General features: G+C 33.6%; 1 protein-coding gene across 1 annotated transcript; it reads right to left on the bottom strand.

Annotated features, from left to right (window-relative positions):
* Positions 1-2160: 2160 nt before the first annotated feature.
* On the bottom strand, positions 2161-8475 carry LOC122144598 (cell cycle progression protein 1-like). The gene is made up of 5 exons (XM_042755628.1): positions 8470-8475; positions 8249-8379; positions 4442-4541; positions 2986-3121; positions 2161-2213 (listed from the first exon to the last, which is right to left on the bottom strand). Exons 1-5 carry the CDS (start codon positions 8473-8475, stop codon positions 2161-2163), a joined length of 426 nt encoding a protein of 141 aa, XP_042611562.1.
* Between the last annotated feature and the right edge of the window lie 6313 nt (positions 8476-14788).

The raw sequence follows: 14788 nt of genomic DNA, 5'->3' as shown, positions 1-14788 counted from the left end.
TTGGCTTTGGTTTGCGTCAGCGGCATGTGATAAAATCTTGTCTTTGGGCCTGTGTTTTCAAACAGGAAGCCGAACTGTTACTGTTGCCATTTCCCATGAATTTTCAAGTATTCACTTTATGTTTGAACGTGGAATTAAGCTTTCATTATTTTAATATCCGAGGGACTTCTGATGCATTAGCATAGTAATAACTAAAAGCATATCATGAAAATAACACGATAAAGCAGCATAACATACAGTATTGTTTGTGTAGAAGTAAAATTACTAGAAGTGAATGACACCAGAAGTCTCGCATATTTAAAAATAAGGTAGATACAACCAGAAGGGTTATTCAACCATAAAAAAATAAATAAATGTATTTTACTTCAGCCAGTGTTATTTTAATATAATTGAGATAGTATTACAGGGTTTTTTAAAATACATTTTGAATTAGTTTTTGTTTTTGTATCTTTTAATTTTAGATTTTTGTTGTGTGCTTTTGTTATTAATTATCACTTTTTTAAAATGTCTATATAGATCTTATTAAATTTAATTTTAGTTTTAGTAATTTTAGAACATCAGATTAAACTAAATGAAAATGAGAAAGGTTCTTTTATATGTATATATTTTTATTTTTTTTAAAACTAATGTTTATTTTATTTAAACTAACAAAAATGTTTTTTTATGGTTTTAGTTTTGGTTAACTATGATAACCCTTCTTTCAACTAGTTGTCAAGGCAACACTTCCCCGTTTTCTTGATGTACTAAAATAACTAAACTGAAATAAAATCAGTGACTAATTAAAACCATAAAATACTACAAAATTACTAAAACTTTAACTAAAACTAAACAAATCGGAAAATCAGAAAATACAAAAATTGTGTGTGTGTGTATATATATATATATATAAATATAAATTCATGAACCCGCGTTTGGGAAAGCTGTGATAAATGATGTCACTTCCTGAAGGATGAGTATTTTAAGTATGTTTTTTTTTTTTCCTGAAAGCAGTCAGCAGTTACACTTTTTGAGGAAATCGATCTACAAATGACTTAACTATTATAGTATCTCAATGATACTAGAACAACACTGACGAGCAGTAAAAATTGGTGAATTTTGTTGCAGCCATACTTTGCTTTCCGTCGCCCCCCAAAACACGAGAGATTTTGAGAGGAAACAATAATGCATTCAGTTTACCTGTAACTCTTCCTGTTTGACTCTGAGATGTTGGTTTTCTTTAGTTATCTTATCCATCACGTTCATGAGGGACATCACCATGTCTTGCTTTTCCTCTAGGTCTTCCTTGAGATTCTCAACCACTTCCTAAACGTATGTAGACTGACGTGAGAATGACGCCCAGGAAGAGCTACTCTACTGTTCAAAGCCTGGAGAATTTTTTAATGTTTGTTAAAGTCTCTTCTGCTCACCAAGGCTGCATTCATTTGATCAAAAATGCAGTAAAATGGCAAAATATTATTACTATTTTTCTGTGATGTGAATATATGTTAAAATGTAATGTATTTCTGTGATGTGCAAAGCTGAATTTTCAAAGCAGCCAACAGAGCTGGCACATTTATTGAAAAAAAAAAACATTCTTTTGTAAAGGTCTTACTGCTTTTAATCACAATAACCTTCAAAATTGCACAATATGAACTGCCTGCAAATAAAAAGGAAAACTCAGATAATGCCTTCATCTAAAAACTACATAAACTAAGTTAAGATTTATAAAAGATTAAATAATTAGCAATAACAGACATACATCAGACTGAGCCAGGGAATGTAAAAAAGCCCAACAACAACAAAGCAGCATAAGTGATTTAGATATAAAATAAAAGAGCACAAGAGTAAGACAAAGGACACTAAATCTCAGCATCTGAAGCTTAATCTGAGAGGAAATTATCAGCAGAAAAGCTACAGGACAATAAAAGCTGAAATCAAAGTTCACCATGACAAAAGGAGAAATCAGCAAAACACAGAGCGCTATTTTCCAAAACGGTGCAACTTTAGCGATTTGATTGCTCAAAAAAAAATGAGCCCTGTCGGGTGTGTGATAAGAAATGATTGTTTGAGATGCGTGTATGTAATAAAGGACTATGCCTCATCAGGAAGGGTAAGCTCAGTGGCGGATGTGACTGACGGACCCTTCTTACACATCCGCTCTCCTTCAACGCCTTCCAGTCATCACACGCGACTCTTTTCCACGATCCTCTGCCTCTCCTGAATCTGGACTGTGCCTGGAGCGCACACACACACACACACACACACACACACACACACACACACGCACCCACACACACACACACACGCACACACACACACACACATTCTGGTTCAGTAAGGAAAATTACAATCTTGAGTTCCACTTTAGATCATTTAATCCCTTATAATGCAATTAAAATCTGTATATGATTTTTGCATTCCAGGTCCGATTGGACCCCAAAGAATCATTGCTTAATAAAACAGTCATAACTTAATATTTTTTAACTAAAACCATACTGTATCTGATAAGCAACTTCTCATTAATGAGTGGATTGGAGTTCTGAATGTTACTATGTTTTCACTGCCTTTAATTTTAAAATTAAAGAAATGCTTTGAATTTAAAATTACATATGAACTAAACCAAAAAAAACTATGAAGCAAAATACATAAATATTTTTTTCAATATTTATGAGAAATCTTATTTGAATATATCACTGTATGATATTTATAAGAACATATAAACTGAGAATTTCCAGTATTAACCCGTTGGAATGAATGGAATTTAAATTACGGTTGCTAGAAAACCCCATATATTAAAAACAAATAAAAATCAAAAACAACATAAATGTTACTCTGAAAAGTTTTTGACCAAAATAAATTCATATTACTTGAATAATCTTTCACTTTCAGATGAAAAAATAAATCAATTTTTCATGCTGAAATGGTTGGTCAACAGGTGTGAAAAAAAAAAGAATGATGTGCATTTTGAGGGTTAATAAGAAGAGCACGTGAATAAGACAGACTCACCGTAGAAGTGTCCGAAGCCCATGCTGATGGCGATGAGCAGCGCTAGCAGGATGCATTTGTTCAGGGTGCCGCTGAAGGGACCCTGATTCTGCCGAGCAGCACGGCCCTCCGGATGGACTGCTAGCCCCTCAACAGCCTGACGTAGAATCACAAGCAGCGTTTCAGGACATGCACAATTAATGTTGGTGCTGACTAACATAAATGAGCTTTCAGAAGATCTTAGCTGAACAGTCTGAACAGGTTTTAATAAATCAGTAATGTGTTGCATCAAATATGTCCATCGTTTCCAGCCAAAGTATTTTTATTTTTTTAAATATTTTTAATTTTGAATTTATATTTATTGACATTATGTTTATATCTTTTGAATAAACAATGTTATCTATTTACCTTAACAACATGCAGTACACACAATTATTTTTGTAATTATTTGTAAACCATTGCTATAAATACTCATGATTAAAAACCATAAACACCTTTTTTTTTGTCATTTGAAATAAATAAACGTTAACTGAAAAAAATTAAATAAAAATTACAGTTCAATAAAATTAATAAAATTTAAAAACCCTAAAAACTTAGTTGGTCTAGGGAATATTTTCTCCTTTTCATTTAGTTTAACTTGATAGTTCACATTAAAATAACTAAAATCTTATATATATATAATTACACAGATTATTAATCACCTAAACTACAATAAAATTTCGAAATGAAAACACAAACAAATTACTAAAAAAATAACACTCGCTTTTTATACTAGGATTTAGGCTGCATGGAAAAAAAATTATGACAATCATAATTTCGATTATTCCTTTTGCAACTGTTACTGACATTATTAATTCCGATTAATGAATGATGTTACACCTTTGTTTGAAGCGAACTGCATGCCCAGATTTTTTATATATGAAATCAACAACTGAAAACACTAACTGAAAAACTTTTATTGCTTTCTATAGTATTAAGCCTCAACTGTCAACTATACATCGGATTGGTTTCTTCTTTAAATAAAAAGGTAAAAATATGCATGGTATTATAATGTTATACTAAAACTAAAATGAAACCAATGGAAGACCCTTAAAGATAACAATGGTAGGAAGAAAAAAAAGCCTCTTAAGCGCGTGCAGAATAACATAAGTGGGACTTTGAACGATTAATTGCTAAGCTTTGAACGGATTATGTAATTGTGGCTACCGTGAATTCGAGATTAGGAAAATTCCGATCAATTGTGCAGCCCTACTAGGAGTTGTTTTTCAAGTGAAAGAAAAAGCATGTTTAATGAATTTATATCTGTCATGTAGCAACATTATTAGTTGCAAATTAAAACAGCTGAAGTATTATGTTAAAATAAAATAATAATAATAATAACAAAATAGAAACTAAGCATTAATTGTGTTTGTGTGCTCATATCTGGATTTGTACTGAGTGGATGCTGGAGTGATGAGTTGTTTGGAGACGCCAGCACCTCCTGCTGTCTCCTGTGGGGCTCCCATGGGTCTTGGCCAGGCTCTGGAGCCGGGCGTTGCCTCCTCCTCTCACTGCTATGCCTCACCACAGGACTGGCCCTTCACCTCACCCTTCCTCATCCTCATCCGTCCTACTCGCGTACAGCACACCAGCCGCCTTCTCGCTTGCACTGCGTGATCCGACTGGGAAAACTGAAGTCTAGATGAAAAACGCACACGAGCCCGAAGGAATTAATAAACACACACCACCACCACACACACACACACACACACCCACATCCACATACACATATGGCTGACGTCCCATTGACGCTCTGTTGTGCTTAAATTACGCGATTATAACTACCAACTGGGAAGTGTGAAATAAATAAATAAATAAACAGCACGTAAATAACTATAGAAATAAATGAATTGCCAAAAGTAAATAAATAGCAAATAAATACCAGCAAAAGTCATTATTCCATAAATAGCAATCAATAAGTAAGCAATAAATAAATAAATGCATGCATAGAAAAAAACAATGCAATAAATAAACGCAATAACACGTACGTAAATAAATGCAAAATAAATCAAATAAATGTCAAGTAATTCAAATAAAACCAAATAGCTCAATATGTACATGACTGGATAAGATATAGCAATAAACATATTAAAGCTACAAATAGAATAAAGAGTAAAAAAGTATATTAATAAAAATAAACTGCAGCAGATAGTATAACAAATTAATAATAATGTAATAAAATAGAGATAAATATTAACATAAGTAAATATGAAATAAGTTTTATGAAATGAGTTATTTTTACCAAAAATTTGTTGATTGATATAGAGATGATAGATAGATAGAAGATGATAGATAGATAATAGATGATAGATAGATAGATAGTAGATAGATAGATAGATACGATACTATGATAGATAAGAGTAGATATGATAGTTGATAGATAGTAATAGCTAGATAAGACAATAGACTTGAAAGTTCTGTGCAGTTTACTTTGTTTTGGGGAGACAAATACAGAACCGCGCACAACACACACAATCAGTCTTTCTGACAACGTCGTTGCAGGAGATGCTCTCCGGCAGCTCATTTCGGGTCACTTAATGCAAACAACACGCTCCGCAAAACACACTTTCCACATGCCACGATGCAGACCTGTTTACGCTTAGCGCAAACGAGCTAATCGACTAGACCAGCACACGACTGCTCCACAAACACAGCATACTGGCAGGCCTAACGCTTTGTGAATGTCTGCTTTGTGGCCCCTCTTCCCCTTCTCTCTCTTCTGCTACTGGAAATATTACTTCACACAGAGGGAGGAAATGACGTGCTAGCACACTGGAAACACACCTGAAGGAACCAAGATTCCTACAAACTCGTCCAGCAGGTCAAAAAGATCTGCATCTGATCACTTTTATTTAAGCTGTAAGTGTCATTTTTGTGTCAAATCAACCAATATGCATGAAAGTTCCCCCGGGCTCAAATTTTTGATTTTGTTATTTTATTTATTTGTATTTTTCTAGAAGACAAACATAAATAGTGATGACAGCCACAGATCACATGGTGGTAAAATTGACTTTAGAAAAGACTGCAGCATAATTATGGTTATTTTTCCATCAGAGATTGGTCAATCAGTATTTGTACAAATCTTGTTTGACTTTAGCAATCTTTGTATACGTACATTCTATATGCCAACCGATGACAGTTTAAAAAAGTGGAAAAAAGGCGTATTTTCAAGTTGGTCATGTGCCTAACTCTCAAAGAAGTATTGGGGCAAGATATCTTAATGCCATTTTAGATTTTGGGTCTTAAGTTAAGAGTATTCGAATGACATACTTTTCTTTCGGTATCTCTACATTTTCCAGACCATGTATGGTTCAATTCCCAGAGATACGGGGATCTCAATATGGCTGCAAGAGTAAACTGTTTAGTTTGGCCAAAAACGAAATGTGCTAAATTTGGGACTTCTGAGTGCACCATTGATATCCCTTATATCTGGGATTTAATTATTCAGGGCTTTAAAATAAAGATAACAAAAAGAAAAAGTTTTCTTAAGAATTAAAAATCTAAAAAGGATATTATACCTTTTATACTTCTTGAATTACAGGCACGCAAACTTTGGGGGAAAAGGTTATTTAGTTGGCACCAGACAGGTATGTTTCTATGCAATTGTTTTGAGTAAGAGAGAGAAACAAGATACATTTCCTTCTAGTTTCCAAAGTGATTTGTTCTTCAGACATTCTTTTAAAAATAAAAAAAGTATCAGCTGTTATGCAGTGTGACCCACATTTGGTCTTAGACCACTGAAAATGTAAACAATTTAATCAAGGAGACACACTGAAATGTGTCTGGAAAGCATATAGGCTCTGGCCTGTGCACTTAAATGAAGATACCAAAAAGACTCAACACATGTTAGTCATATTTAGATATACAGTAGCAGGTTCAAACGTCGGGTGAACCATTACTATTTTTAACTAATTTTGAAACTGAGTTTTCTCTGCCTCCTGATCAAGCTTTGCTGTCAGATTCTACGTTTGACATCAAAATACAGAAAAATAGTAATATTGTGGATTATACATTCTACAACCTAAATTATAAATTGTTCCTCTCTCTAAATAATCGCTATTCCCTTGCTTCACATTTCTCTAAGTTAATTCTTCATCTTATTTCTGGTGATGTGCGAATGTGCTGGAATTTTTTAGATTATCAAAGTTTAAGTCAGTTCTGCTGCTTAATATTTTTTTTTCAGAACATGTGATACTTTTGTTAGGATACTTTGATGAATAAAAAATTAAAAAAAAAGAAGCTAGTGCGTTCTTTAAAATGAGGGAATATTTTGTAATAACAATATACACTACTAGTCAGTAATTTGGGGGTCAGTAATTTTTTTTTTCTTTTCTTTTTTAAATAAAAATCAATACTTTTATTCAGCAAGGATGTGTTAAATTGATAAAAAAGTGATAGTAAAGAAAAATATATTATTAGAATATATATTATTATAATTTTTTTATTTTTATTTTGAATAAATGCAGTTCTTTTTAACCTTTTATTCATCAAATATATTAGACAGCAGAACTGTTTCCAACACTCTATAATAAATCAGAATATTAGAATGATTTCTAAATGATCATGTGGATAGACTGGATGTTACATGTGACACTGAAGGTTGGAGTAATGATGCTGAAAATTCAGCTTTGCATCACAGGAATAAATTTATTTATTTTTTTAAGTATATTCAAATAGAAAACTATTATTTTAAGTTGTAATAATATTTCACAATATTTAATGTTGTTTCTTGTAATTTTTTGATCAAATATAATGCAGGCTTGATGAGCAGAAGAGAGACTTCTTTCAAAAACATTAAAAATAGTAATGTTTCCAAACTTTTGACCTGTACTGTATCTTTAATACTTCTTGTGTTAAAAGCATGCAAACAAAAAACAGCCTCGCACTCGTTGCTCGTCGTGAGAAACAGAAAGGGGGGGGGGACTGACCCCATTACTAATTAGCCTTCACCAGTCCTAGTTCCGAGAAATGGATTGTACGACACAGTTGACAGCATGCAGAAAATGTAGGTCAAACAAACACATGTCCCGGATTTAATGTGGCTTTTTCACCACACATTGTCACCACGTGAATTATATTTACTCTCCAGCTATGGGCCTGGTATCTGAACGAAGCCAATTTCATCAGGCCAGGTGTACTGTGGCAGAAACCTATTTATCTCGCCGCCATCACTCTCAATCAAACACGGCTCACGGTGCCTCCAGGAGCTTTATCAGCATGCTGGGTGATCAGCAAGCACTCTCACGGTCCCATGTCAGGAAGCACCTGAAGTAGCCTGAAGACGAAGTCTGTGCGAGTATTGGCAAGTGCGCGATATTCCGCACAGCGGTCCTGAAACTCCCCATCTGCTCCAACACCAGTCTGCCTGCTTGCTGTCTGGAAAGAGAGCGAACATGTCTTTGTGTCTTATAATAAGCTGGCGAATGTCATCCACAAACTCGTACAAATGTGTGCGTTTATATTCACCTTCATTATATTTTGCAATAAAATTAAGCATAATATTATTATTAAAAATTATTAAGAAATGCATGGAAGCATTATTTTTAGCCATGGAGCAAAAAATAAATGCAGGTGCAATTGCATAAACTTTTTATCTTGCAATTCTGACTTTCTGAAAATTTGGTGCGAGATTGGAACACAAATTGGAAGAAAAAGTCTGAATTGTGTTTAAATCTCTTCACGATTCTGTGAACTTTTTCTGTCTTCTTGCAGTTCCGACTATTTTCTGAGAATTTAGAAATATAAATCATAATTGTGAGATATAAACTTTTGCAAAACTGGGAAAAAAGTCAGAATTTTGAGATAAAAAACTGCAATTACCTTCTTTATTTTAAATGTCTTGTGTGGAAATCAGCTTGACTATTTTCTTTTGCGAGTTTATATCTCTCACATTCAGACTTTTCTTCTTAGAATTACAAGTTTGTGAATGTTAACTTACCTTACAATTAAGTAATTGGAAGAAAAAAATAAACGATAAAAATAAACCATCACACATCTTATATCACAATTACAAACACAAACCTCAAACAATCATCAAAACAAACCACAAAATCACAATAATCAACACAAAACCGAAAAAACAATTAGAGTAGCCTTTTCTGCTCGGAATTGCACATTTATATCTACATACAATTGTGAGTTTATATCTTGCAATATTCTCACCAAAAACTATCATAAGTACCTCTTTTTATTATTATTCTGTCACGGAAATAAACTTCTCTCCACCTTATTTTATCAGTTGGTGGAAGTAAGCTGTTTTTTGTGAATGTGCAAAACTTCCGGTTCATTAGCAGCTGGAGGGAAATAACCAGAAGAATAAACAACGTGAAGAAGTTAAACAGTAAAACTGTCTTTTGCACTACAAACCAGTGTGTTCATAATTAAGATAGATAGTTCATTAAAATAACACGGTAAGACAAACCAATTTGCAATATCAAGCAGCAATAGTTGGAAGCGAATGACACCGGATATTCAAAATTAACGTTTAAGCATCACATGTCATTTCTGAAATATGACCCAAACATTTCTTTATGAGATGAAAACATGGATACAGTGGGACAATCACACCACATTGAGAACATTTTCAAGGCATATTTCTAGGAAAATCTGAAACTTTCCCACCACGGCACCACCCCTTTTTTCAAGCGGCGCTGGGAATTCACACCAGTATTTTACAGGATAATTGCAAATGAACAGATGGAGTGACAGATGTTCAGAAGGTCACATGTAGTACAAACAGAATCGAAGCTCAGTTCACCTTGGAAGAAGCCCCTCCTTTCTGACTCGCTAAGAGCTCTGGAACCGAAATGTAACTCTGTATTGTAATGTGCATTCAAGTGAACTGTATATATTGGATGATGAAAAAAAAAAAGATGCATTGTGCGTTTCATTTTTCTTTTTTTCTTTTTTCATAACTGACAAATACATGAAGCTTGGTAAAACAAATGAAAGTAAATGATGTATATTTGAAATGTGCAACTGATGCATTTTTAGCTTTCCTGCACTTACCAAAGAGAATCATGGGCAAGTGTATTTTAAATCATCACCCAAGCTTGCTATTTTTTTGCTAAAAATGTATATTTTATTTAGATTTTAGACACAATTTCATTATTAGTATAATTATTATTACATTAGCCATTACTAATAAAAGTACATAATTATTTTAATATTTCCCCATTAAGCATTCAAAGACTATAAGCTGCTTATATATCTCATGCGTCTTATTGTAATTTTTGGGTTTTTTGCATGTCTCAATATCGCTATCTTTCGTTCTCAGTAAATAAATCGAGTGCAAGCCAAAACCATTCCTCAACTAAAACTCAACTGTGATTAACACCAACATGATTACTTTTCTTTAATTCATAAAGTCCAGCCTTAAAGACAATCCTGCTGCTAATCAGGACGTTCCTTCCGGTATGTAAACCATCTTTTCCACTCACCTTGTCTCTCTAATTCCGTCGAAACTTGTTACTGGCTGCCTCGACGAAGCTTCCCGAGATAGAGCTCCTCACTTCCTGCTTCCTACCCTCCGCCTCCCTTAGCTACAGGCCTCACCCCACGTGTCAATTCGTCCTCGCCTCCTGAGAGGGTCCGCCAGGGTGATGATGTCAGAGTTCTCACTCTCACTGGAGGACAAAGCATCACATAGCCTTCGCTTCCACCCACTTGCAACTAAAACAGCCGGATTCCTGGAAAACTCCTCTCTGCAGAACAATAACCCACACGACAGGGTACGAGGGATTGTCAGGCTGAATCGCGACCTCTCTCGGCCGGTTCCGCCTCCTCTCTCAGTGCGTGGGGTCCAGCAGGTACTCTTCATCAAACTCTCCCCACCTGTTTGGCTGAAAAAAACAAGCTCCAAATATTTCCAAACTTACTTGAAACACTCTTGTTGTGCTGATGAACACCACACTTAACACACAGCATTCTACATCAGCTATAATCGAGTAGAATCATGCCACAAAACCTGCCCCTCGTCCAACAACGATACACAGTTTTGTGTTTTTCTTATTTTTACATTACACCAGTGCGTGACATCCCTCACCTCAATACGTCCAGAGTGTGGCAACCGCTTCCATCCTCCACACTCTCCCGGCGTTATCCGGGGCCCCAGATTTTCACATATCTAACCCGATAGAAACACACACACACACCACACACACACACACACACCACACACACACACACCACACACACACACACACAACCACACACACCACACAGTTACTATGGCTTGTGGTTTAAGCTTTTTAAACTAATGAAAAACAATGAGGGCGGGGGGGGGGGGGGGGGGGTAAACAACTTACATATATAATATATATCTACATATACCTATATATACCATATATAAAGTGTGTATGCATACAGTAATATTACTTTATATATTGTATATTTTTATTTTATAATAAATGTGTCTTTATTTCAATAAGAAAAAGAGTATCATCCAAAATGTGCAATGTGCTTCATTTCATGAAAATTAATGTAACTATAATTTACATATACATTTATAGCGATTTCGATTTACATTTATAATTACACATAATTTATAAATATAATATATAACGATATATATCTATATTATTATCAGGTACATTACCATAATTAGAAGTGTTTTTGTATATTTTTATAATTTTTTAATTCATTATTTCTATGAGTAGCTCACAATCATATTTAAAAATATTTTCACCCAAAATAAAAAAAAGTATCTAAATGAGGATCAATCAATAACAAAATATGTGAAGTGTGTTATTGTCGTGAAATAATGCAAAAAAAAAAAAAAAAAAGTCCTAAAAATAGACTTAATTTTTCTTTCGCATAATATATAATTTATTATTTCTATTTTTAAGATTTAGGGCAATTTATTCCCTGGATGTGTTCTTCTAGCAGAGGATTGTAAAAGAATAACTCCCAGAAAGCATTTGTATAAAGTTAGAAGTAAACTGATCCAAGCAATAAAGGTGAATCACCTCATTTACTAATGACTGTCCATCCACAGGGCGACTCGTCACTGGAGCTGTCGGACATCTCTCAACCAACTTCTGGGACAAAAATAACCACAACAGAAACATGGACTGAGAAAAAGACACACAACCTGACTATTACAAAGTCTGCAAACTTCATTATTTCAGTCTCTACCATATTTGTTGTCCTCAATCAATGGTACTCATTTCACAGGTTGATATCAGGTATATGCTGATGGTGTTCCTCTTTTGTACAAACAAGTTTCACAAAACAGGAAAATTACAGACACAATAATGAAATCCTGTTCATTCTGGTTTTAACTTCCATGCTGACATAGTATAAAATGTGCCGTTAAATATGCAAGAGTTCATGAAAGTCTGTGCGGCATCAGGTTTATGTTAGAAGGGGAGTAAAATAATGTCAGTGCTTTCATTTCGGGGTGAAGCATTTCTTTAAAAACCACAGATCTGAGTCAAAACTAGCATCTGGTTGTTTCACTGGTTTGTTTTTCAGGAAGAGCTAGCAAAAATAACACACTCTGGTTTGTTAACCATCCAAAAAAGCAGAAGAACAGAGCCATTGCACACATATCACATCATCCAAACAAAACCAATGAATACTGAAATGCTCAGACAGATCTTAATTGGGTGCAAAAGCATCTAATTCGTGATATTTAGGTGCTTGTTAGTGTTATAGATCAGGGGGTTTCAAACTGACCGCAAAGGAGCGCTGGAGGGTCCATGGAAAGATGTAAAAATAAATAAATAAATAAAAAGAGGGTCCATGGAAATATGCAATCAATAAATAAATAAATAAATAAATAAATAAAAATGGGGTCCACGGAAATATGCAATAAATAAATAAATAAATAAAAATATAAATAGGGTCCACGGAAATATGCAATAAATCAATAAATAAAAAAAAAAATAAAAATACTGCAAAAGGAAATATCCAATAAATAAATAAATAAATAAAAATAGGGTCCACGGAAATATGCAATAAATAAAAAAAAAAAAAAAATAAATAAATAAAAATGAAATAAATAAATAAATAAATAAATAAAAATAGGGTCCACGGAAATATGCAATAAATAAATAAATAAATAAAAATAGGGTCCATGGAAATATGCAATAAATAAATAAATAAAAAGAGGGTCCAAGCGGAAATAATCAATAATAAATAAATAAATTAATAAAAAGAGGTCCAAAAATGGAAATATGCAATAAATTAATCAATAAATAATAATAAAAAGAGGGTCCATCGAAATATGAAATAAATAAATATAATAACAATAGGGTCCACGTAAATATGCAATAAATAAAAAAATAAATAAAAGGGTCCCTGGAAATATGCATAAATAAATAATAACTCAATAAATAAATAAATAAAAAGAGGGTCCATGGAATATGCAATAATAATAAATAAATAAATAAAGAGGGTCCAATGGAAATATGCATACATAAAACAATAAATAAAAATCTCCTCTCAACGCACTACGCGAGCCGCTGGGAAAGGCCACTTATTTATAATAATATAATATATTTGTTCACAGTATTAATTGAGTCTTTATTCAAAAATATATATAGCTTCCTTTTACATTTTATGATGGGGTCTCCGGGTCATATTTAGGAGTCTGTAAAATCTACAAAACTGAAACCCTCTGTTATAGATTGTTGGATGATGCAATAAAACTATTCTTTTAAATACGACGATAAACATGCAAGAACAGAGAGCTACATATTGAGCGATTATTATTGCAAAATACGTCTTACTGCATCTTATTCAGGCAAATAAAAAACAGGCAGGACATTCCCACAATCTAAAATTAGATTTATAACGCCCAACACTCAACATTTGATTCAGTGAACTAACCTGAGGTAAAATACCAAACATTGACTCTAACAATCACACAGCGAAACATGAGTGAGTCTCTGTAGTCTGTCAGTCCTGCTAAAGATGGCTTTAACTGCATTAGCTGCGTTATATGTGGCCCTTACCTGTTTTAGAGGTAAACTGCAGCGAAAGAAAGGAAGAAGGCAAACGTCCTCTGTGTAAATCTACCATTAAACGTCACGCCTCTCCAACTGAGCCAAAACATCAACAGTGCACCACACGAACATCAACACGGCGGCGGCTGCTGAGAGGAAGACACATGGGAGTTGTAGTTTTACAAGTCATCATCCCCTCGTTGCTGCCTCAACAGTCTAGAACTGTGAAAACTACATTTCCCATGACACCCTCTAGCGGCGGCACAGGCTAACGTATCCTGTGAGTGACTCAGAATTTTTGAAGCGTCTCTGTTTGAGTGGCTGCTGATTTATTTAATCTGTGTAACATCGATTCCGACGTTTAAATTTAATTTCCGAACAAATCTAGTTGATTGTGGGTTTAAATGTTAGTTTCGTTTGGCTTTTTGTTTATGCGCAAGCGCAGTTGACGTCACTGGTCATTGCCATAGAACTCGCTGTAAAACTGGTAAACATTTATTTATTTATTTATTTATTTATTTCTAAGATCATATTGATCTTTTTCATTGTTATCTAATATTGCAATTGCGCTAAAGACAATTTTAATAAATTATAAATAATACATAAAATATTATAAATATTACACAATTCAGTAAATAACATAATTAAAATACAAAAAGGTTAAGGGTTAAAATACAGTTAAAAAGGGTTAAATACATTTGCAGAGCTAAAGTGGAAAGTTTAAAAAGAAGCCTGTTTGAAAATGTACAAAAAATATTTTTAATAAAATAAAATTAAGATTAAATTAACTATATATCAAACTCAATTTGATTAATAAGAAACGGCAATACGTAACT

Source organism: Cyprinus carpio, unplaced genomic scaffold, assembly GCF_018340385.1.
Source record: "Cyprinus carpio isolate SPL01 unplaced genomic scaffold, ASM1834038v1 S000006731, whole genome shotgun sequence".
Classification (NCBI taxonomy): Eukaryota; Metazoa; Chordata; class Actinopteri; order Cypriniformes; family Cyprinidae; genus Cyprinus; species Cyprinus carpio.
The sequence above is the reverse complement of the archived record's forward strand: the minus strand, read 5'-3'. Positions and strand labels throughout refer to the sequence as shown.

Excerpts from the sequence above, each read along its gene's own strand:
- LOC122144598 (XM_042755628.1), bottom strand. Across the intron at positions 4,542-8,248 it reads GTGCTTCCTGACATGGGACC|GGCCAGTCCTGTGGTGAGGC; the intron begins GTGAGAGTGCTT and ends GGTGAGGTGAAG. Across the intron at positions 2,214-2,985 it reads GGGCTTCGGACACTTCTACG|GCACAGTCCAGATTCAGGAG; the intron begins GTGAGTCTGTCT and ends TGTGCGCTCCAG.